The sequence below is a fragment of the Scylla paramamosain genome, chromosome 40 (genome assembly GCF_035594125.1).
Source record: "Scylla paramamosain isolate STU-SP2022 chromosome 40, ASM3559412v1, whole genome shotgun sequence".
NCBI lineage: Eukaryota > Metazoa > Arthropoda > Malacostraca > Decapoda > Portunidae > Scylla > Scylla paramamosain.
The window spans coordinates 9,108,449-9,131,603 of NC_087190.1; the positions used below are offsets into that span (position 1 = coordinate 9,108,449).

Here is a 23,155-nt window from a genome sequence, read left to right on the forward strand (position 1 = left end):
ATCCGAAATCGTCAGAATTATCTCTTATTCCACCTTTACCTTGACTCAGCACACCTGGAATTACCTCTAATACCAGATTGTTGTTGGGGGAGTAGAAAACACGATTATTCTATGTTACAAGCACATATATTGATACTAATAATAATTCGCAAACAACATGAGGTAGCACACGTTACTACATGACGTTCTCGTCACTTCCCACGTCACCAGAACCCGTTTACACCTCCACCAGTCACAGAAATATTTCCCCTCAACCGCAGGAATTTACCCGGACGCCATTTCCGCGTCCCCAGACAATAATTCCCGTATTTCACCTCCTCAAGCCTCACAAGAGATTACCATTATCACCAAAGATTACCCATAACACCATAACATCGTCCCCAAAATCACCAATACACCACAACACCAACTTCCAAGGTTAACACCACAACCTCCACTCACAAAATGGCTGCCAGTTTGACCTATGACCCCTCCCAACAGCGTCACCGGCACAACTCAACAACCGAATTTCAGCGGACAAGAGCTCTTGGTACCACAAAAGACTCACTAACCTGATCCTGGATATCAAGGTTATACCGCTACACCACTAATACCTCCACAAACTCACTCCATCACCAATCCACACCAAAATCCTCCCCTGAGAAACGCCACCTTCCTCCCTACTTCACGACCCAAGGCGTTCTGCCTTTTCCCCTCCTTGGAATGTGTTGTTGCCCATTCAAGCTCCCCTCGTTTTCAACGTATTTCACCTCAATTGTACTTCCTTCCTTATACATACAAAGATATAGAGAACTTAAATTATGAAGAGAATAATACTACATGATATAAAATGGGTAAATAAGCCTTACACTACTTATAACAATAATAAGGATAATGTCCGAATGGCAGGTACCCGGAACACGGGGACACTAAGAAAACGTGATCCCATTCAAGGTAAACTCGGCCAATAACATGACACTTGTGTAGAATAATCTCGTTTTCTGGGACATGTATGACAGTCACCTGACTTTGGTACCCCACCTTCGTTATATTAAGGCGGCATGCATGAAGGCGTTGTCACTTTGGCTCATATTTCTTGGGGCGCTGACAGACAGAACCTCCTAACCTTGCACAGAACTCTTATTCTGTGTAAATTAGAGTACGGTTGTGAAATCTATTCGTCTGCTACCGAGGCTCGGCGTGTTAGATTCCGTGCACTACGCTGGTATTTGCCTGCCACCTGGTGCTTTCCACTCATTCCAAATTTCTGGCATACAGGAGGATGCTGGTGTCCTACCATTGGACCTAAGCCGTCAGTCTCTAGTAATGAGGTGTAGGTATCAACTGCCTTTCTGAGTCTGTCACTTGTACAAGAGTTTCTCATGATGTAGGTTCTCCCTTATATGATGTTCGCCCTAGTTTTCCTAAGCCTTTTGGATATCAGGTCAGGCCTGCCATAACCGAGTTTGATATACCATCAATGTCCATTTCCCCCCTTTGCCTTCCAATGGCAGTTTTCGCGGGTATCGATCTGCCCTCCTATAGAAGGTGGTAGCCTTCCCAAAGTTGCCTCTGTTTTTTTGGCAGAGTTATCTGTCTTTATTCTTGACCCTAAAAATAATTTTCACCTTACCAGTTTCAAGTTTTACTATTTTCAGTGATTCCCATAGTACGTTGTAGATCCTGGAGCATTTTGCTTCCTCTATCCCTCCCCTGATTTTATCTGTTTTAGAGTGGATTCACCTTTTTCAGCGCAGAGGATATCACAACATTTGGGGGGTACCTGTCCATGTGGGAGTTCATGGGAATGAGAAAACCGATAGGGTGACTAAAGATGTGGCAACACGGGCTGCTCCTTCCACCCCCATTCCCTTCCATGATTTATACTCCAGTATAAGGGTGGCAGTTCTTGCCAGATGGTAGGGCAGGTGGGAAGATGTGGTTGCCACCACTAAGATGGGTGAGGTAATTTCTGTAACTTTCCGCCCATGGACGTACTCTTATGTCCATGTGCAGGGGCACCGCTCAGATGCTGCACTGATCCGTCTCCGGACAGGTCACACACGTTTTACTCTTTTTTACCTAATGTCCCGGGAGATCCAATCATTTTGTGATGACTGCTTAGTTCCCCTTACAGTGCGGCACTTTGTAGTGGAGTTTCCCAGTCTGGTGGAACTGGGGCGAACGATGTTCCGTTGTTGGGATGAGGATGGGACCTTGTAGATGTCGCTGATACTTGGAGAGAGGACCCTCACCCCGGCACATGAGGTTCTTATGTTTGAGAAGCTAGTCTTTTAAACAAATTATAGATTATCTTTTAAATGTTGTTTTATATATTTTATTGGTAATATAATATTGGGCAGAACCTTATTTTTGCACTGGGAGAACATAGAGGCAAGTGGGGAAGACATGTAACGAATAAAGTTGGGTCTTGGAGCCTTGGTCAGTGGGGTCAATGTCTTGGGCACATAACGAACAACGCCAGATACCTGAGTCAGTGGGGTCAGTGCCTTGGACTCATAACGAACAACGCCAGATACCTGAGTCGTTGGGGTCAGTGTCTTGGGTACAGACCGAAGAACACCGGACACATTGGTCTGGGACAGTGGGGTCAGTACCCCCTCACTTTAAATTAAATTTAACTTAATTAAATAAATTAGGTAGGAAAAGGCAGTAGACACCTGCCGAAACGATAATTACTCCCAGTGAGGTTTAAAGCACTGTTCAGGGGGTGCTGTGAACTTATCATTAAACCCAGCTGTGACCTCACTGAACGTTTCCCTTTGTGTCTCACAACACAAGGGGGCAGTCACAGCCTGCCCTCTAAAGACAACTCTCTTCCTCCACACAAAACTACAAGCACCTAATAACACACACACCCTTCACTCAAAATTTTAAAATCATCATGGCGACTCCTACACCAGCCTCGGAGTCTCCATCTGGGGAGGGGACCATAAATGTCCCCAGGTCGGACTGCCTTTCCGTCGACGACCCTAAGTGTCTTGACACCTCCCTCAACTTTTTCTTCATTAACTTATGCAACATTCGCGGTCTAAGATCTAATTTTCAATCTGTAGAACACCACCTCTCCTCTTCTAAACCTCATCTTCTTTTCCTCACTGAAACTCAGGTGTCTGAGGCAACTGACAGTAGCCCCTTTTCTGTTCCCTCCTACTTTCTCTATCCTCATTTTCGATCCAAAGCTGGATGCTGCGTTTATGTGCGCAATGACTTAACCTGCTGTCGTGCCCACGCTCTTGAATCTTCCGAGGTTTCCACCATCTGGCTACGACTACAGTCATTCTCATACTAAATTTATCTGTGCTGTATACCTCTCTCCTAACTCCTCTGACTATAAGAAATTCTTTGACTACTTAACTTCCAAAGTGGAGCACATTCTGACCCTCTTCCCTTTTGCAGAGATCTCCATTCTTGGAGACTTCTATGTTCACCACCAGCTTTGGCTTTCCTCTCCCTTCACTGACCATCCTGGTGAACTAGCTTACAACTTTGCTATCCTCCATGACCTAGAGCAATTGGTGCAACACCCTACTCGTATTCCTGACCGTCTTGGAGATACGCCCAACATTCTTGACCTTTTCCTGACCTCTAATGCTTCTGCTTATGCTGTCACCCTTTCTTCTCCGTTGGGCTCCTCCGATCACAATCTCATATCTTTATCTTGTCCTATCACTCCAATCCCTCCTCAGGATCCCCCTAAGCGAAGGTGCCTCTGGCGTTTTGCCTCTGCTAGTTGGGGGGACCTGAGGAGGTATTTTGCTGATTTTCCTTGGAATGACTACTGCTTCCGTGTCTTTGTGTGCTAAGCGCATAACAGAGGTGATAGTGTCTGGCATGGAGGCGTACATTCCTCACTCTTTTTCTCGTCCTAAACCTTCTAAACCTTGGTTTAACACAGCTTGCTCTCGTGCTATACATGATAGAGAGGTGGCCCACAAAAGGTACTTAAGCCTTCCATCACCAGAATCTCATGCACTTTATATTTCTGTCCGGAACCATGCCAATTCTGTTCTCCAACTAGCCAAAAACTCCTTCATTAACAGAAAATGTCAAAACCTTTCAAGATCTAACTCCCCTCGTGATTTCTGGCATCTAGCCAAAAATATCTCCAATAACTTTTCTTCTTCTTCTTTCCCTCCTCTACTTCAACCAGATGGCACCACTGCTATCACATCTATTTCTAAAGCTGAACTCTTTGCTCAAACCTTTGCTAAAAACACTACCTTGGACGATTCTGGGCTTGTTCCTCCCTCTCCTCCACCCTCTGACTACTTCATGCCACGTATTAAAATTCTTCGCAATGATGTTTTCCATGCCCTCGCTGGCCTAAACCCTCGGAAGGCTTATGGACCTGATGGGGTCCCTCCTATTGTTCTCCGAAACTGTGCCTCCGTGCTTGCACCTTGCCTAGTCAAACTCTTTCAGCTCTGTCTGTCAACATCTACCTTTCCTTCTTGCTGGAAGTTTGCCTACATTCAACCTGTTCCTAAAAAGGGTGACCGCTCTAATCCCTCAAACTACCGTCCTATTACTTTAATTTCCTGCTTATCTAAAGTTTTTGAATCTATCCTCAACAGGAAGATTCTTAAACATCTATCACTTCACAACCTTCTATCTGATCGCCAGTATGGGTTCCGTCAAGGCCGCTCTACTGGTGATCTTCTGGCTTTCCTTACTGAGTCTTGGTCATCCTCTTTTAGAGACTTTGGTGAAACTTTTGCTGTTGCCTTGGACATATCAAAAGCCTTTGATAGAGTCTGGCACAAAGCTTTGATTTCCAAACTACCCTCCTACGGTTTCTATCCTTCTCTCTGTAACTTCATCTCAAGTTTCCTTTCTGACCGTTCTATTGCTGCTGTGGTAGACGGTCACTGTTCTTCTCCTAAATCTATTAACAGTGGTGTTCCTCAGGGTTCTGTCCTGTCACCCATTCTCTTCTTATTATTAATTAATTATCTTCTAAACCAAACTTCTTGTCCTATCCACTCCTATGCTGATGATACCACCCTGCACTTTTCCACGTCTTTCGTTCGACGTCATAGACGTCCAACCCTTCAGGAGGTAAACATATCACGCAGGGAAGCCACAGAACGCCTGACTTCTGATATTTCTAAAATTTCTGATTGGGGCAGAGCAAACTTGGTATTGTTCAATGCCTCAAAAACTCAATTCCTCCATCTATCAACTCGAAACAACCTTCCAGACAACTATCCCCTCTTAAACACTTAAAACACTTAAACACTTTATTATGTTTGTCATTTTACAGTTGAGTTAAGAACTTAATATAATTTTATAACAAACAAACAACCCTTAGCAAGCAACTGCTTTATGGGCAGACAAAAAAAAAAAAAAAAAATTATATATATTTATATATTAGGACTAATTATAAATGTAACTTAAAATAAAAAAAAAAAAAGAATGACACTCAACTGTCCCCCTCTTCTACATTGAACATCCTCGGTCTGTCCTTTATTTATAATCTGAACTGGAAACTTCACATCTCATCTATAGCTAAAACAGCTTCTATGAAGTTAGGTGTTCTGAGACGTTTCCGCCAGTTTTTTTTCACCCCCCTAGCTGCTAACTCTGTACAAGGGCCTTATCCGTCCATGTATGGAGTATGCTTCACATGTCTGGGGAGGTTCCACTCATACTGCTCTTCTAGACAGGGTGGAATCAAAAGCTTTTCGTCTCATCAACTCCTCTCCTCTAACTGACTGTCTTCAGCCCCTCTCTCACCGCCACAATGTTGCATATCTAGCTGTCTTCTACCGCTATTTTCATGCCAACTGCTCTTCTGATCTTGCTAACTGCATGCCTCCCCTCCTTCCGCGGCCTCGCTGCACAAGACTTTCTTCTTTCTCTCACCCCTATTCTGTCCGCCTCTCTAACGCAAGAGTTAACCAGTATTCTCAATCATTCATCCCTTTCTCTGGTAAACTCTGGAACTCCCTGCCTGCTTCTGTATTTCCACCTTCCTATAACTTGAATTCCTTCAAGAGGGAGGTTTCAAGACACTTATCCACCAATTTTTGACCACTGCTTTGACCCTTTTATGGGACTGGCATTTCAGTGGGCATTTTTTTTTATTAGATTTTTGTTGCCCTTGGCCAGTATCCTTCCTACATAAAAAAAAAAATATATATATATATATATATATATATATATATATATATATATATATATATATATATATATATATATATATATATATATATACTCGTATATATACAAGGTGTCCATAAAGTCTCAACATTTTTTTTATTACAAAAGGAAATGAATGAATGTGTAAATGAATGAATAATGCGTAATTTATTGCAAAATGAATTTTTTTTTTTTTTTTTTTTGTCTCATCAAATGCACCTCTATACGGAGCACATCAAAACCATTCTCAGTTTCTTGCCATGTTTGCATCATGTAGCCATGTTTGCCATGTAGCATCATCAATGGTGACAAGGGCATCAGCTATTTTTTGCTTTAGATCAGTGATGTCCCGTAACTTTGTTCAGTACATGATATCTTTAACATAACCCCATGGAAATAATTCCAGGGAAATGATATCTGGTGAACGAGGTGGCCAGGGAAATGAGCCGTCTCTTTGAATCCACTGGTGTGGAAATGTTCGATTTAGGAATCCATGAACATGCAGTCTCTAATGTGGTGCTACACCATCTTGCTTGAAAATTGTGGTTGGTTGAAGGTCATCTAGTTGTTGCACCACAGGTAAACATTTGCAGTAATTGATGTCTCGTTGAAGAAAAATGAACCAATGATTCGATTGCACATGCTAATAAATGATTCCCTGGCCACCTCGTTCACTAGATATCACTCACCTGGACTTCTTTTTATGGGGTTATATTAAAGATATCATGCATCAAACAAAGATATGGTACATCACTGATCTAAAGGAAAAGATCGCTGATGCCATTGCCTTCACTGATGAGGCTATACTACAGCAAACATGGCACGCGGACGCAGCTCGCAACCGTCTCTCTATCTCTCTCTCCTTCTTACCTCACTTCTTTCTTCACTTCCCTCTCGTCATTCTTCACCTCTCCCAATATATATATATATATATATATATATATATATATATATATATATATATATATATATATATATATATATATATATATATATATATATATATATATATATATATATGTTTGTGTGTGTGTGTGTGTGTGCACAGTGATGTAGAAAGAAAAGGACGAGAAGAAAGAACAAATGAAGGAAGGAGCGAGCGAGAGAGAGAGAGAGAGAGAGAGAGAGAGAGAGATGAGATGAGATGAGATGAGATGAGATGAGATGAGATGAGATGGGATGAGATGAGACAAGACACAGGCTGTAGAGAACTTCACCCGTCTCTGTTTCATACCCTAGCCTGCACTTCTTGGTATAACATTCACCCACATAAAATCACTCATATTCCCCAGGTAATTTTCCTTACTTTCCTTTGTTCATTCAGTTTGAGTCTTGCACCCAACATTTAGCAGAAGAGTTGGTCTTGACAATAATCAGTGTTCATCCAACCCCCATAGTTTAGTCTCTAGAATTTTCAGAAGGAAAGTGTTTTGTTCATATAAGCTTTAGGAGTCTCTACATCAGTCTACCTGTGAGTAACACATTTATATTGGGGGACGTGACTCCTCGGCGGTGCTGACTCAAGCCGAGTACTTTGTGATATAGTGAGAAGTTAATTAACCTCCTGTATGTTTCGTGGGGAATTTGTCAGCGTACTGTGTCTCGTAAAATATTACTGGGTTGCAAAGTCCCTTTTGGGTTATCACACAGATGTTTCTTGTGAACTATCTTGAGATAATTTATCTCTCTTCCTTTTAAGGGGAAGGGATATTGTATTAGCAGGCAGGGAGAGTATTATAATACCTCGCCGGAAGTGGGTGATGCGTTACAAGGGCTATTTTTCCCTGGGGTATTATACTTGTCTTTTTGGTGTTTTGTCTTTCGTTGTGCTGTTACCATAGATGGTAACAGCACAGATGGCGATCGATTCTTACCATTCTGTTGGAACTGGCTTTTGTATTACATCCTTGTCTATGGGTGTGATAAACAGACTGGAGACCTAATTAGTTTGACTTGGCTTTATAACCAGTTGTGTAAGGGGTGCAGGTGTCATAAGGGACACTGTACACCAGTATTTAGGCAGCACACTGAGTCCACATAGGAGGTGGCTCAGGGAAGCTAGTCCAGTTGCGGCAACAGTACAAGGGGCTGGAATTTGTGGTCGTAACAATATATATATATATATATATATATATATATATATATATATATATATATATATATATATATATATATATATATATATATATATATATATATATATATATATATATATATATATATATAGATAGATAGATAGATAGATAGATAGATATAGATAGACAGATATAGATATAGACAGATAGATAGAGAGATAGATGAGGTAAGCAGGGATACACCAGAGTTTCTTTTTCATCTATTGCAACGTTTCACCTTCACAGAAAGGATCATCTGGCAAAAAAAAAGTACAAAGACAGAAAAATCGTAAAATATCACACAAAACAGTAAGCAAAAAAAGAACAGTTAGACAAGCATTAACCAAAAAAAATGTGACATAATAACCCATCGGCTGCAACTTCTACATGACAAAAAAAAATCAAGCAAAATAGAGGTATAAAGCTATGAACAAACCTAGTGTGCTCTCGCACGTGATGTGGTTAGGACTAACAAAGGATGGCGGTGTGAGAACTAGATTAGTTACGAACACGGATCCCCAAAGCTCCGAGCAGAGTTTATAAATAAAATATATAATTGTGATGATGACAGTTGGTTTCAGGTTTCAGGTCTTTAATGTAAATAGCTTCTAATATTTTAGTGTCTGTATGTGCGTCAGCTCTACGTAATACACCAAAATCCTTCTCCGAAAACGGATGATCACGCGTGTGTGTAAATGTATTCTTATTGCTGAAAAAAGGGGGTGAGCTAACTGCTTCTGTGTACATATGAAGTACCTTTATGTTCACTTATTCTATGTGTAAGATTCCTCTTGGCTTCTCTAAGATATCGACTCTTGCAACTCGAACAAGTAAATTCTTAAATGATGTTCGAGATAAGTCAAATATAAATGCTGTCTTTGAATTAAAAAAAAAAAAAGAGGCAAAAATAAATATGAACTTGGTGTCAGGATACTGTGTTTTAAGTATGGTAGTGAGTCTCCTCCTAATAATATAGCTATGATGGCAATAGTAAGGTAATTTTATGTATTTCTTGCGTGTCATCTGTGTGTCATTAAAGGAAGGCTGACTAAATCTGCTTTCTAAAAAATAGTAGATAGTATTATTGATGATGTTTAATGGGAAGCCGTAATTGTGCTATAATTGTGGAAAAAATGTCCTTAAGAAGCTGACCTAATGATCAAAAGCAAATCAGTTAGAAAATAAAGCATAGTATCAATATAAGAGAAAGCATATTATCAATATAAGAGGGATTATTTTATAGTATTACTCTTAAACAATCGAGAGATGAGAGGTAAATAGTTAATCCCCAAAAATGTGAAAGTTGGTTTGCGGTAAACTGCAGTATGTAATTAGTTGTTATTACGAGTCACAATTACATCCAGCAATGAGATGGAATAATTGTTTTCCGTGTCACACGTGGATTCTATATTAGGGTGTTTGGAGTGAGATTTCGGAAGGCCATAAAGGATGCCTGGAGACGAACCACTTGTGAAAACTTGTGCAAGAGCTTGATTTTTTTTTTTTTTTTGTCATTTATAAGCTGCAGCCAAAAGGTTATTACCTCACATTGTTTTTTTGTTAATGCTTGCCTGCCTGTCCCCTTTTGGTTACATTTTTTTTTTTTATGACCTTAGTGTAATATTTTATGATTTTTCTGCCTTTGTACTTTTATCTTATTTTTTTTTTTTTTTTAGCCTGATGAAGGAAATCTGGTGTATCCGTGCTTACCTTATCTATAACTCGGAACCTGTTATATATATATATATATATATATATATATATATATATATATATATATATATATATATATATATATATATATATATATATATATATATATATATATATATATATATATATATATATCTCCTACTCAGAAATCGGACAGTATGAAGACGAAGTGCACTTTTTTTGCGGAATCTGCACGCATCCTTAATGAGGAGACTGTTATGGATGTCATCAGGGAGAAGACCGAAGAACTGGTGAGTGTTATGAAGGCAAATTTCTTCTTTGACAACATGTTAAAACAAGTACAAAATTTCGTGTCATCTTGGGTACTGAGTATTCGAAGACATTTTATTGGTAGTAACAGTTTGTTTATCATTATATATATATATATATATATATATATATATATATATATATATATATATATATATATATATATATATATATATATATATATATATATATATAATGATAAACAAACTGTTATTATCAATTAAATATCTTTGAATAGCTTCCTTTATACATGAAATCAATAAACTAATTATACTACTTGCAGGAACAGGAAGATCCTTTTTACATATTGGATGTTGGAGATATTGTTGAGAAGGTCAAGTTGTGGAAAATGAAGCTGCCTCGAGTGAAGCCTTTCTATGGTGAGTTAATTCAGGATATGCAACCATTACTTTTGCATGAACAGTTGCCTGACGTCTCATGACAAACTGGCTCATTGCAATGGAAGGAAGAAAGCCATGTCTGTTATGATCTTATGTTTGGTGGCATCATTGATATTACTGTAGCGAGATTACCGACTTTCTTCTTACTTCGACCGTCAATTAGAAGTTATTTTCTAACAGGTAAGACTGGTTTCTTGGTAGGTCTTCAGAATTTGATACTTATTGCCTCTCTCTCTCTCTCTCTCTCTCTCTCTCTCTCTCTCTCTCTCTCTCTCTCTCTCTCTCTCTCTCTCTCTCTCTCTCTCTTTCTGTAAGTGGAAGAGTGGATGTAGTATTCGAGTGGATGGATGGGTAGGTAGATGGCTGGAAGGATTGATGCGTGTAATGCTGGGTGAATTGTTGTGTGGATGGGTGGAAGAGGTGCGTGGTGGGTGGATGGGTAGTTGAATGGATGGAAGAATGAATAGGTAAGTGGATGGGTGGGTGGGTGGGTGGTTGGATATGTGGATGGATGGGAGGATGAATTAGTGTATGGATGGACGTTTGAATATGTGGACGGATGAGTTAGTAAACAGATGATTAAGTGAATGGGTAAGTGTATGGAGGAATATGTGGATGGGAAGATGCGTTGGTGTGTGGATAAATAAATGTGTGTTTGAAAGGGTGATTAAGTGGACGAGTGGATGGATGGTTAGGTGAATAGGTTGGCAGTAGGTGTGTGGGGAGATAGGTGGATGGGCGAGTGAGTGGGTGGGTAGGTGGGTGACTGGGTAAATGGTTGTGTGGATAGAGTGGGTGGGTCGGTGGGTGGATAGATTGTAACTGGATGGGTGGGTACGTTGATGGGTGGATTAATGTATGGGTCGATGAGTCAGTGGCTGCATCAGAACATTAGAATATAAGGGAAGCTGTCACGCATACAAGTGGCAGTCCCTGTATGTAACATACCTATTTCCACCTATCACCCCCATCCATAAATTTGTCTAATCATCTAATGACTCAGCACTAACTGTCTAATTACTGAGTACATTCCATTCATCTACCACTCTATTTGAGAAACATTTCCTTCATATATCATTCTTGAACCCAAATTTTTTAAAACTTGAACCCATTTTTTTCTTTTTTTGTTCTATCCTCATTACTGATTCTGGAAATTTTGCCCACGTCAACCTTGTTATAACCCATATATAACTTCAAAATTTCTATCAGGTCTCCGCTTAACTTGGTACGTCTCTCTAAAGAATGTAGATTTTATAGCTTCATTGTTGTTTCTGAAGGAATACCCTCATGGATGGAATTGTGGTTAAGCGGACTTTTTTCTTTTTCTTATGTAGGAGGGACACTGGCCAAAGGCAATAAAAATCCAATAAAAAAGAAAAAGCCCACTGAGATGCCAGTCCCATAAAAGGGTCTAAAGCGGTAGTCAAAAATTGAAGGATAAGTGTCTTGAAACCTTACTCTTGAATGAATTCAAGTCATAGGAAGGTGGAAATACAGAAGCAGACAGGGAATTTCAGACTTTACCAGAGAAAGGGATGAATGATTGAAAATACTGGTTAACTCTTGCATTAGAGAGGTGGACAGAATAGGGGTGAGAGAAAGAAGAAAGTCTTGGACAGCGAGGCCCCGGGAGAAGGAGAGGCATGCAGTTAGCAAGATCAGAAGAGCAGTTAGCATGAAAATAGCGGTAGAAGACAGCTAGAGATGCATCATTGCGACAATGAGAGAGAGGTTGAAGACATTCAGTTAGAAGAGAGTTGATGAGACGAAAAGCTTTTGATTCCACCCTGTCAAGAGCAGCGGTATGAGTGGAACCCCCCAAACATGTGAAGCATACTCCATACATGTACGGATAAGGCCCTTGTAGAGTTAGCAGCTTGGGGGGATGAAAAAAACTGGCGGAGACGTCTCAGAACACCTAACTACATAGAAGCTGTTTTAGCTATAGATGAGATGTGAAGTTTCCAGTTCAGATTATAAGTAAAGGACAGACCGAGGATGTTCAGTGTAGAAGAGAGGGCCAGTTGAGTGTCATTGAAGAAAAGAGGATAGTTGTCTGGAAGATTGTGTCAAGTTGATTGATGGAGGAATTGAGTTTTTGAGGCCTTGAACAATAACAAGTTTGCTCTGCCCCAATCAGAAATTTTAGAAAGATCAGAAGTCAGGCGTTCTGTGGCTTCCCTGCATGAAATAATTACTTCCTGAAGGGTTGAACATCGATGAAAAGACATGGAAAAGTGCAGGGTGGTATAATCAGCGTAGGAGCAAACTTGGCATGGTTCCGGGCATAAATATAAAGTACATGAGATTCTGAGTACCTTTTATGGACCACTTGTCTATCATGTATAGCACGAGAACAAGTTGTGTTAAATCAAGGTTTGGAAGGTTTAGGTCGAGAAAAAGAGTGAGGAATGTACGCCCCCACGCCAGACACTATCACCTCTATTATGCGCTCAGCACACAAAGATGGGTCTCTGACACGGAGGCAATAGTCATTCCAAGGAAAATCAGCAAAATACCTCCTCAGGTTCCCCCCAATTAGCAGAGGCAAAACGCCAGAGGCACCTTCGCTTAGGGGGATCCTGAGTAGGGAATGAAGCGATAGGACAAGATACAGATATGAGATTGTGATCGGAGGAACCCAACGGAGAAGAGAGAACAGCATAGGCAGAAGGATTAGAGGTCAGGAAAAGGCCAAGAATGTTGGGTGTATCTACAAGACGGTCACGAATACGAGTAGGGTGTTGCACCAATTGCTCTACGTCGTGGAGGATAGCATAGTTGAAAGCTACTTCACCAGAATGGTCAATGAAGGGAGAGGAAAGCCAAAGCTGGCGGTGAACATTGAAGTCTCCATGAATGAAGACCTCTGCAAAAGGGTCAGAATGTGCTCCACTTTAGAAGTTAAATAGTCAAAGAATTTCTTATAGTCAGAGGAGTTAGGTGAGAGGTATACAGCACAGATAAATTTAGTTTGAGAGTAACTCTATAGTCGTAGACAGATGGTGGAAAACTCGGAAGATTCTAGAGCGTGGGCACGAGAGCAGGTTAAGTCGTTGCGCACATAAACGCAACATTCGGCTTTGGATTGAAAATGAGGATAGAGAATGTAGGAGGTAACAGAAAAGGGGCTAGTGTCAGTTGCCTCAGACACCTGAGTTTCAGTGAAGAAAAGAAGATGAGGTTTAGAAGAGGAGAGGTGGTGTTCTACAGATTGAAAATTAGATCTTAGACCACAAATGTTGCAAAGTTAATGAAGAAGAAGTTGAGGGGAGTGTCAAGACACTTAGGGTCGTTATCAGAAGAGCAGTCCGACCTGGAGACATTTGTGGTCCCCTCCCCAGTTGGGGACTCCGAGGATGGTGTAGGAGTCGCCATGATAATTTTGAATTTTTCAGTGAAGGGTGTGTGTGTTATTATGTGCCTCAAAAACTCAATTCCTACATCTATCGACTCGACACAACCTTGCAGACAACTATCCTCTCTTCTTCAATGACATTCAACTGTCCCCCTCTTCTACACTGAACATCCTCGGTCTGTCTTTTACTTATAACCTCTCTCTCATCGCCGCAATGTTGCATCTCTAGCTGTCTTCTACCGCTATTTCCATGCTAACTGCTCTTCCGATCTTGCTAACTGAATGCCTCCCCTCCTCCCACGGCCTCGCTGCACAAGACTTTCTTCTTTCTCTCATCCTTATTCTGTCCACCTCTCTAATGCAAGAGTTAACCAGTATTCTCAATCATTCATCCCTTTCCCTGATAAACTCTGGAACTCCCTGCCTGCTTCTGTATTTCCACCTTCCTATGACTTGAATTCATTCAAGAGTAAGGTTTCAAGACACTTATCCTTCAATTTTTGACTACCGCTTTGGACCCTTTTCTGGAACTGGCATCTAGTGGGCTTTTTTTTATTTTCTTTTATTGCATTTTTTTGTTGTCCTTGGCCAGTATCCCTTCTACATAAAAAAATATAAAAGTTTTGTGTTGAGGAAGAGAGTTGTCTTTAGAGGGCAGGCTGTGACTGCCCTCTAAAGACAACGTTCAGTGAGGTCACAGCTGATTTTAATGTTAAGTTCACAGCACCCCCTGATCCAGTGCTTTAAACCTCACTGGGAGTACTTACCATTTCTGCAGGTGCCTACTGCCTCATATATATATATATATATATATATATATATATATATATATATATATATATATATATATATATATATATATATATATATATATATATATATATATATATATATATATATATATATATATATATATATATATATATATATATATATATATATATATATATATATATATATATATATATATATATATATATATATATATATATATATATATATATATATATATATATATATATATATATATATATATATAGCAGGCTGAGAGTCCCAGAGTTTACCAGATAAAGGGATGAATGAACACCAATGATAACCATATCGAAAAGTGTGACACTAAGTGTACTTCCTTGCGTTACGCCATCTTTAAGTGGACGAGCTTCAGACAGAACGCCTCCAATCCTTACCCGTGAAAAAACGATGAGATAAAAAAAAAAATGCTGTACAGCTCTACACATGGCAGCCCCTGTATGAAAAATACCAGCCTATTTCCACCTATCATCCTCATCCATAAATCTGGCTAATCTTCTCTTAAAGTTCGCTAATGGTTCAGCACTAATTGGTATTGGCCCTGGAAAAGGACCAGTTTGGAAGACAGGCACAGAAGCCTTCTATATCCATATAAGACGTGGATGGAATTTGATTACTGACATCTGTCTCAGGGACATCAGGTGCTCCCAAATGAATCTTTCTGTGGGGAACACCCGTCGAGTCTAGGGACTCAGCAGATCCCCGGGAACATTTCTGGTGGGACTGAGGAGGAACCCTTGGAAATTTGGTTGTATGTGTCTGGATACTTGAAAACTTTGGGAAGGGCTCGTGGTTGTGAATCCATGGGGACGTCGACTTCTGCAATAGGAACTCTTGAGTTCGCTGTGTTGTCGGGTAACATCCCGCGCCCACGGAAGGCGTCCATGCACTGGCGGCGAAGACTAGAGGGCGGCACGCTTCACCCACAAAGCAGCAGAGCAGCCTCTGTTCCACCAAGGGACTGGACGCCTGGGGGACGGATTGCAGGACAGCAGATTGTAAAATATATCACAGTCTCGTCAGATCTCAAAGTCAGCTAATGAACGATTAGGTGAAGTGAGTTCTGTATAAAGCTGCCAATCACCTCCTATCAAGACACCATTATGGAAGACGAGACCATGGTTCAGACTCTGCCGATTCCAATATAACAGGAAAGTGGTCGATGCCATATAAATCTGGTAAAACCTGCCAATTAAAGTCTAAAAGAGCATTAGTAAACGTGAGAGAAATATCGAATATTTTAAAAATACTGGTTTGACTATGAAAATGCGTCGTATCCCCTGAATTCAAAATTCCCAACTCTTCATCCTGAATATTTTTTTTTTTTTAAGTAAAATTCATCTAGGGTTAATTGTGTTGCAACCCTACAGTGGGTACCAACAATCATAGTCTCCCAGGAGGTGAAAAGAAGAGGGTGGGTCTCGCATGAGGCAGTTAAGATCACTCCTCTCGAGAAGAACACTGGCTGGGAGATAAATACCACACAGCGTACAAAACCAGTTTTAAAATATTTTGACTGGAACAGCCTGCAGTGGTGTTTGAAGGTCTACTACAGTGTACGGTATGTCCTTGCGGACCAGATTTGAAGTACCACTGCGGTTGCCTTGGCCTAGAGTAGAATGCATAGCATCTAAAAGGAGCGGGAGGGACCGAGTATCCCACCATTGTCTCTAAGAGACACACACACTAAAGAGAAATGGGAGAGGAGACTCAGCTCCTCCCGGGATGCACGAAAACCACAATTCCATTGCAAGAGCTCGAACATTGCTAATTTGAGGGGTTTTCAAGGAAGCCCCATAGAGAGGTTTCCCTTTGCTAACATAAGTACTTTACTCGAGCGCTGATACTTATCGAGTTTTACGTTACTTGTAGACGGAGAAACCTGAGAGACTGGTGTGGGAAAAAAATATCAGAGGAGGAGAATTCCACAATATAGACGATTGATATCGCTCCTGGAGTAGGACATATTGGGAAGATATGCAGAGAAACCCTCTATGTCCATATCGGATGTGGATGACTCACTTTAATTAATGACATCTGGCTCAAGGCCATCTGATGTTACAAAAGGGATCTTTCAAGGGGGAACGCCCATCGAATTTAGGGACTCAGCAGATTCCCCGGGAACGTTTCTGGTGGGACTGAGGATTACCTTGGGAGATTTGTTTGTGCATCTCTGTGGAGGCTTAAAAAATCTTGGGAGATGTTTGTGGATGAGAATCCATGGGAGCCTGTACTTTTGCAATATGAACTCCTGTACGAGGAGTCTGTGATGTACTTGGTGAAGATGCAGTTGAGGTTTTGCTAAAGATATAGTGGACAGCTTGGTTGAATATGCAGAGGAGGGTTTATCTATAGCAGAAAACTTGTTGCAGACAGTAACTGAAGGAGCAACATTCTCACAAAAACGGTTTAGGTGTTACAACCGTATTACCTGCGGTAGATGTGGAAGAACTGGAGTGGAGATGTATGTTTTTGCCCCACCATCTTTCTGTCTCAAGAAAAGTTCCCACTTGGCAGCGACGAGACTAATGAACTGAAATTGATGAAGAATTAGCCAGTAAAAGGATGTCCTGCTCAAGACGGTACCTTTTACATTGTCGAGAGTGTAGAAGGTAAGCTTCCATGCAATAGAAACAACAAGGTTCCAATTCGCAACTCCAGGGCAGAGCAGTGAGCGCATCAAGGAGGGAGAAAAAAGACAAAAAAAAAAAAAAAATGAGCGTGATCATATTCCCCTAATCTTGGCCACTTGTTGAACATTATTAAGACATAACTAAAGGATGACATTTTCAGAAAATTCATACAGATCCTTTCTATTAATTAAATGTTCGATGTAGTTTAATGGAATCAAAGATCTCATCAGAATGGCAAAGTAGATGGAAGAACATCGTCTGCGTTAAAGCTTTACCTTTACCATACTGCTTAATGTTGTTTGTAGGGAGCACTCTAATCTCCCTTTCTAGATAATTAGCAGCGTGAATAAAGATACCTTGACTTTTCCTATAATATGCCACAAACCAGTAAGGTGTAGGTAGGTTGCAAACTTCGGGAGCACATTCATCATCATCAAAAACATTGTAACAGTAATAATTCTCGTTGTTAACTACATTGCTTGATAGAATGATATCAGCAATTAAGTTGCTGTAATTGTCACATTATACCGGTTAGAGAGACAATTGCCGTCATATTTACGATGGATACGAAGAACTGTTTCGAAAGGCTTGAAAACCGAGTGGATAAAACGATGTGACATAGATGCATGGACATAAGTGATCATATGAGTGTCAAGAGGTCCTAAGAAATCTTCCACCATGATAAGCAATAGCAAGGGGAGTACGATCTCCAATATGCACATCACAATCCCGACTACAAGTTGACGTCCCAAGGGCCTGGTCGACCTCCACTCGAGGAACAGATAAATTTTTGTTTACCCATAAGGATATTATATAAATGAAATGGTTTCCAAATTAAACTTCCTACCAGGACGCCTTTTTCCAAAAGATAACAAGAGATTTCGTACTGCAAAGGGTGGCTCTACCCCTTGCAATGGCGTCGCGCGCGGCCAACACCTGATTGGGTGCTTCCCTCTCTCGATTACCTTTCAAAATAATGCGGCCGGGTCGATAAAAGGCGTAATCCTGAACCGCGCTACAACCTCATACACTCTCTCTTTCAGATCCATTGTCTTTAATAATTTGCTAAACGCTTATTAAGGATTCTAGCTGTAGTCTGACTCCTTTTCACTAATCTACGACTTTTATTGTTTCTTTGGATATGGGTTTCACATTTTTAGGTCAAAATAAATAAATAATCGACAAGACTAGGCTTCATATGATTTATTATAACTTATCAGGGCGTCATGCCTCCTTAATTATTATTTTTTTTTTTATATGCAAAACATGTAATGCATAGTCTATACAAAAAATTCATAAGGCCCCTGTACAAAGTTAGCAGCTGAAGGGAGGGGGAGACTGAGAAAAACTGTCTGCGACAACTCAAAACGCATAACTTAATAGAAGTTGTTTTAGCGAGAGATGAGATGTGAAGTTTCATGTTTAAATTACAAGTAAAGGACGGACCCAGGATGTTGATTGTAGAGGAGGAGAACAGTTTCATGTCATTGAAGAAGAAGGGATAGTTATCTAGAAGACTATGTCGAGTTGATTGAGGGAAGAGTTGAGGTTTTTGAGCCTTTGAACATTTCTCTGCCAAATCAGAAATTTTTAGAGATCGAAAGTCAAGCGTCTTGTGGTTTTCCTGCATGAGCTGTTTACTTCCTGAAGGGTTGGATGTCTACGAAAAGACGTGGAAAAGTGTAGAGAGGTATCATGAGCGTAAGAATGGATACGACAAGAAGTTTGGTTTAGAAGACCATTCATGATTATCAGGAAGAGAGAAGGTGACAGGAAAGGACAGAAAGAAGGACAGAAGCCGTAGGAGGGTAGTCTGGAAATCAAAGCTGTATGCCATACTCTAATAAAAGCTTATGATATGTCTAAAGCAACTGTGAGAGTTTCACCAAAATCCCTAAAAGAGGATAACCAAGACTCAGTAAGGAAAGCCAGAGGATCACCAATAGAGCGGCATCAACGGAACCCATATTGCAGATTAAATAGAAGGTTGTGAAGTGGTATATGTTTAAGAATCATTTTCATAAAAATATATTAGAAAAAATCAAAGAGGCAGGAAATCAAAGCAGTATGACGATAGTTTGAGAGATTAGAAGGGTCACCCTCTTTACTAACAGGTTGAATGTAGGCAAACTTCCAACAGTAAGGAAAGGTAGATGTTGATAGACAGAGCTGGAAGAGCTTTACTAGGCGAACTGCAAGCACGGAGGCACAGTTTCGGAGAATATTAGGAGGGGACCCCATCAGGTCCAGAAGCCTTATGAAGATTAAGGCCAGCGAGGGCATGGAAAACATCACTGCGAAGGATCTTAATGAGTAGCATGAAGCAGTCAGAGGGTGAAGGAGAGAGAGGAACAAGCTCTGAATCATCCGAGGTGGAGTTTTAAGGAAAAGTTTGAGCGAAAACTTCCGGGCAGAAATATAAATTGTGTGAAATTCAGTTGAAGGTTCAAGTATCCTTTGTGGGCCACCTCTCTATTATGTATAGCACGAGAACAGGCTGTGTTAAACCAAGGTTTGGAAGGTTTAGGACGAGACAAAGAGCGAGGAATATACGACTCCATTCCAGAGACTATAACCTTTGTTATTCGCTTAGCACACACAGACGGGTCTCTGACACAGAAGTAGTAGTCACCAAGGAAAATTAGAATAAGACCTCCTCAGGTCCCGTCAAATAGCAAGGGCAGAACACCAGAGGCACCTCCACTTTTGGGAATCCTGAGGATTGGAGTGATAGGACCAGCTCCCTTTTCTCTTCATTCGTTCTCTCGCGTTTAAATCGATCTACATAACAATATATATATATATATATATATATATATATATATATATATATATATATATATATATATATATATATATATATATATATATATATATATATATATATATATATATATATATATATATATATATATATATATATATATTTAGATAGATAGATAGATAGATATAGGAGGAAGACGCAGCAGACACCTGCCAAAATGATAATTACTCCCAGTGAGGTCTAAAGCACTGTTCAGGGGGTGCTGTGAACTTATCATTAAACCCAGCTGTGACCTCCCTGAACGTTTCCCTTTGTGTCTCACAACACAAGGGGGCAGTCACAGCCTGCCCTCTAAAGACAACTCTCTTCTTCCACACAAAACTACAAGCACCTAATAACACACACACCCTTCACTCGAAAATTTTAAAATCATCATGGCGACTCCTACACCAGCCTCGGAGTCTCCATCTGGGGAGGGGACCATAAATGTCCCCAGGTCGGACTGCCTTTCTGTCGACGACCCTAAGTGTCTTGACACCCTCCTCAACTTTTTCTTCATTAACTTCTGCAACATTCGCGGTCTAAGATCTAATTTTCAATCTGTAGAACACCACTTCTCCTCTTCTAAACCTCATCTTCTTTTCCTCACTGAAACTCAGGTGTCTGAGGCAACTGACAATAGCCCCTTTTCTGTTCCCTCCTACTTTCTCTATCCTCCTTTTCGATCCAAAGCTGGATGCTGCGTTTATGTGCGCAATGACTTAACCTGCTCTCGTGTCCACGCTCTTGAATCTTCCGAGTTTTCCACCATCTGGCTACGACTACAGAGTCACTCTCATACTAAATTTATCAGTGCTGTATACCTCTCTCCTAACTCCTCTGACTATAAGAAATTCTTTGACTACTTAACTTCGAAAGTGGAGCACATTCTGACCCTCTTCCCTTTTGCAGAGATCTCCATTCTTGCAGATTTCAATGTTCACCACCAGCTTTGGCTTTCCTCTCCCTTCACTGACCATCCTGGTGAACTAGCCTACAACTTTGCTATCCCCCATGACCTAGAGCAATTGGTGCAACACCCTACTCGTATTCCTGACCGTCTTGGAGATACGCCCAATATTCTTGACCTTTTCCTGACCTCTAATCCTTCTGCTTATGCTGTCACCCTCTCTTCTCCGTTGGGCTCCTCCGATCACAATCTCATATCTTTATCTTGTCCTATCACTCCAATCCCGCCCCTAAGCGAAGGTGCCTCTGGCGTTTTGTCTCTGTTAGTTGGTGGGACCTGAGGAGGTATTTTGCTGATTTTCCTTGGAATGACTACTGCTTCAGTGTCAGGGACCCGTCTTTGTGTGCTGAGCGCATAACAGAGGTGATAGTGTCTGGCATGGAGGCATACATTCCTCACTCTTTCTCTCGTCCTAAACCTTCTAAACCTTGGTTTAACACAGCTTGTTCTCGTGCTATACATGATAGAGAGGTGGCCCACAAAAGGTACTTAAGCCTTCCATCACCAGAATCTCATGCACTTTATATTTCTGCCCGGAACCATGCCAAGTCTGTTCTCCAACTATCCAAAAACTCCTTCATTAACAGAAAATGTCAAAATCTTTCAAGATCTAACTCCCCTCGTGATTTCTGGCATCTAGCCAAAAATATCTCCAATAACTTTGCTTCTTCTTCTTTCCCTCCTCTACTTCATCCAGATGGCACCACTGCTATCACATCTATTTCTAAAGCTGAAATCTTTGCTCAAACCTTTGCTAAAAACTCTACCTTGGACGATTCTGGGCTTGTTCCTCCCTCTCCTCCACCCTCTGACTGATTAAAATTCTTCGCAATCATGTTTTCCATGCCCTCGCTGGCCTAAACCCTCGGAAGGCTTATGGACCTGATGGGGTCCCTCCTATTGTTCTCTGAAACTGTGCCTCCGTGCTTGCACCTTGCCTAGTCAAACTCTTTCAGCTCTGTCAACATCTACCTTTCCTTCTTGCTGGAAGTTTGCCTACATTCAACTTGTTCCTTAAAAGGGTGACCGTTCTAATCCCTCAAACTACTGTCCTATTGCTTTAATTTCCTGCCTATCTAAAGTTTTTGAATCTATCCTCAACAAGAAGATTCTTAAACATCTGTCACTTCACAACCTTCTATCTGATCGCCAGTATGGGTTCCGTCAAGGCCGCTCTACTGGTGATCTTCTGGCTTTCCTTACTGAGTCTTGATCATCCTCTTTTAGAGATTTTAGTGAAACCTTTGCTGTTGCCTTTGACATATCAAAAGCTTTTGATAGTGTCTGGCACAAAGCTTTGATTTCCAAACTACCCTCCTACGGTTTCTATCCTTCTCTCTGCAACTTCATCTCAAGTTTCCTTTCTGACCGTTCTATTGCTGCTGTGGTAGACGGTCACTGTTCTTCTCCTAAATCTATTAACAGTGGTGTTCCTCAGGGTTCTGTCCTGTCACCCACTCTCTTCTTATTATTCATTAATGATTTTGTAAACCAAACTTCTTGTCCTATCCACTCATACGCTGATGATACCACCCTGCACTTTTCCACGTCTTTTCATAGACGTCCAACCCTTCAGGAGGTAAACATATCACGCAGGGAAGCCACAGAATGCCTGACTTCTGATCTTTCTAAAATTTCTCATTGGGGCAGAGCAAACTTGGTATTGTTCAATGCCTCAAAAACTCAATTCCTCCATCTATCATCTCGACACAACCTTCCAGACAACTATCCCCTCTTCTTCAATGACACTCAACTGTCCCCCTCTTCTACACTGAACATGCTCGGTCTGTCCTTTACTTATAATCTGAACTGGAAGCTTCACATCTCATCTCTAGCTAAAACAGCTTCTATGAAGTTAGGTGTTCTGAGACGTCTCCGCCAGTTTTTCTCACCCCCCCAGCTGCTAACTCTGTACAAGGGCCTTATCCGTCCAAATATG

The 23,155-nt window shown here is 40.8% G+C and overlaps 1 protein-coding gene across 3 annotated transcripts in view; it reads left to right on the forward strand.

The window, feature by feature from the left end:
* The window catches only part of LOC135092386 (ornithine decarboxylase-like), a 157,780-nt gene that overhangs the window by 25,437 nt on the left and 109,188 nt on the right, over nucleotides 1-23,155 (forward strand). For all 3 annotated transcript variants that reach the window (XM_063990849.1, XM_063990847.1, XM_063990848.1), the window contains exons 2-3: nucleotides 10,118-10,222; nucleotides 10,525-10,621. In XM_063990849.1, the coding sequence (XP_063846919.1) occupies nucleotides 10,130-10,222; nucleotides 10,525-10,621 (190 nt within the window). In that variant the 5' untranslated portion in view covers nucleotides 10,118-10,129. The remainder of the gene's footprint in view (nucleotides 1-10,117; nucleotides 10,223-10,524; nucleotides 10,622-23,155) is intronic.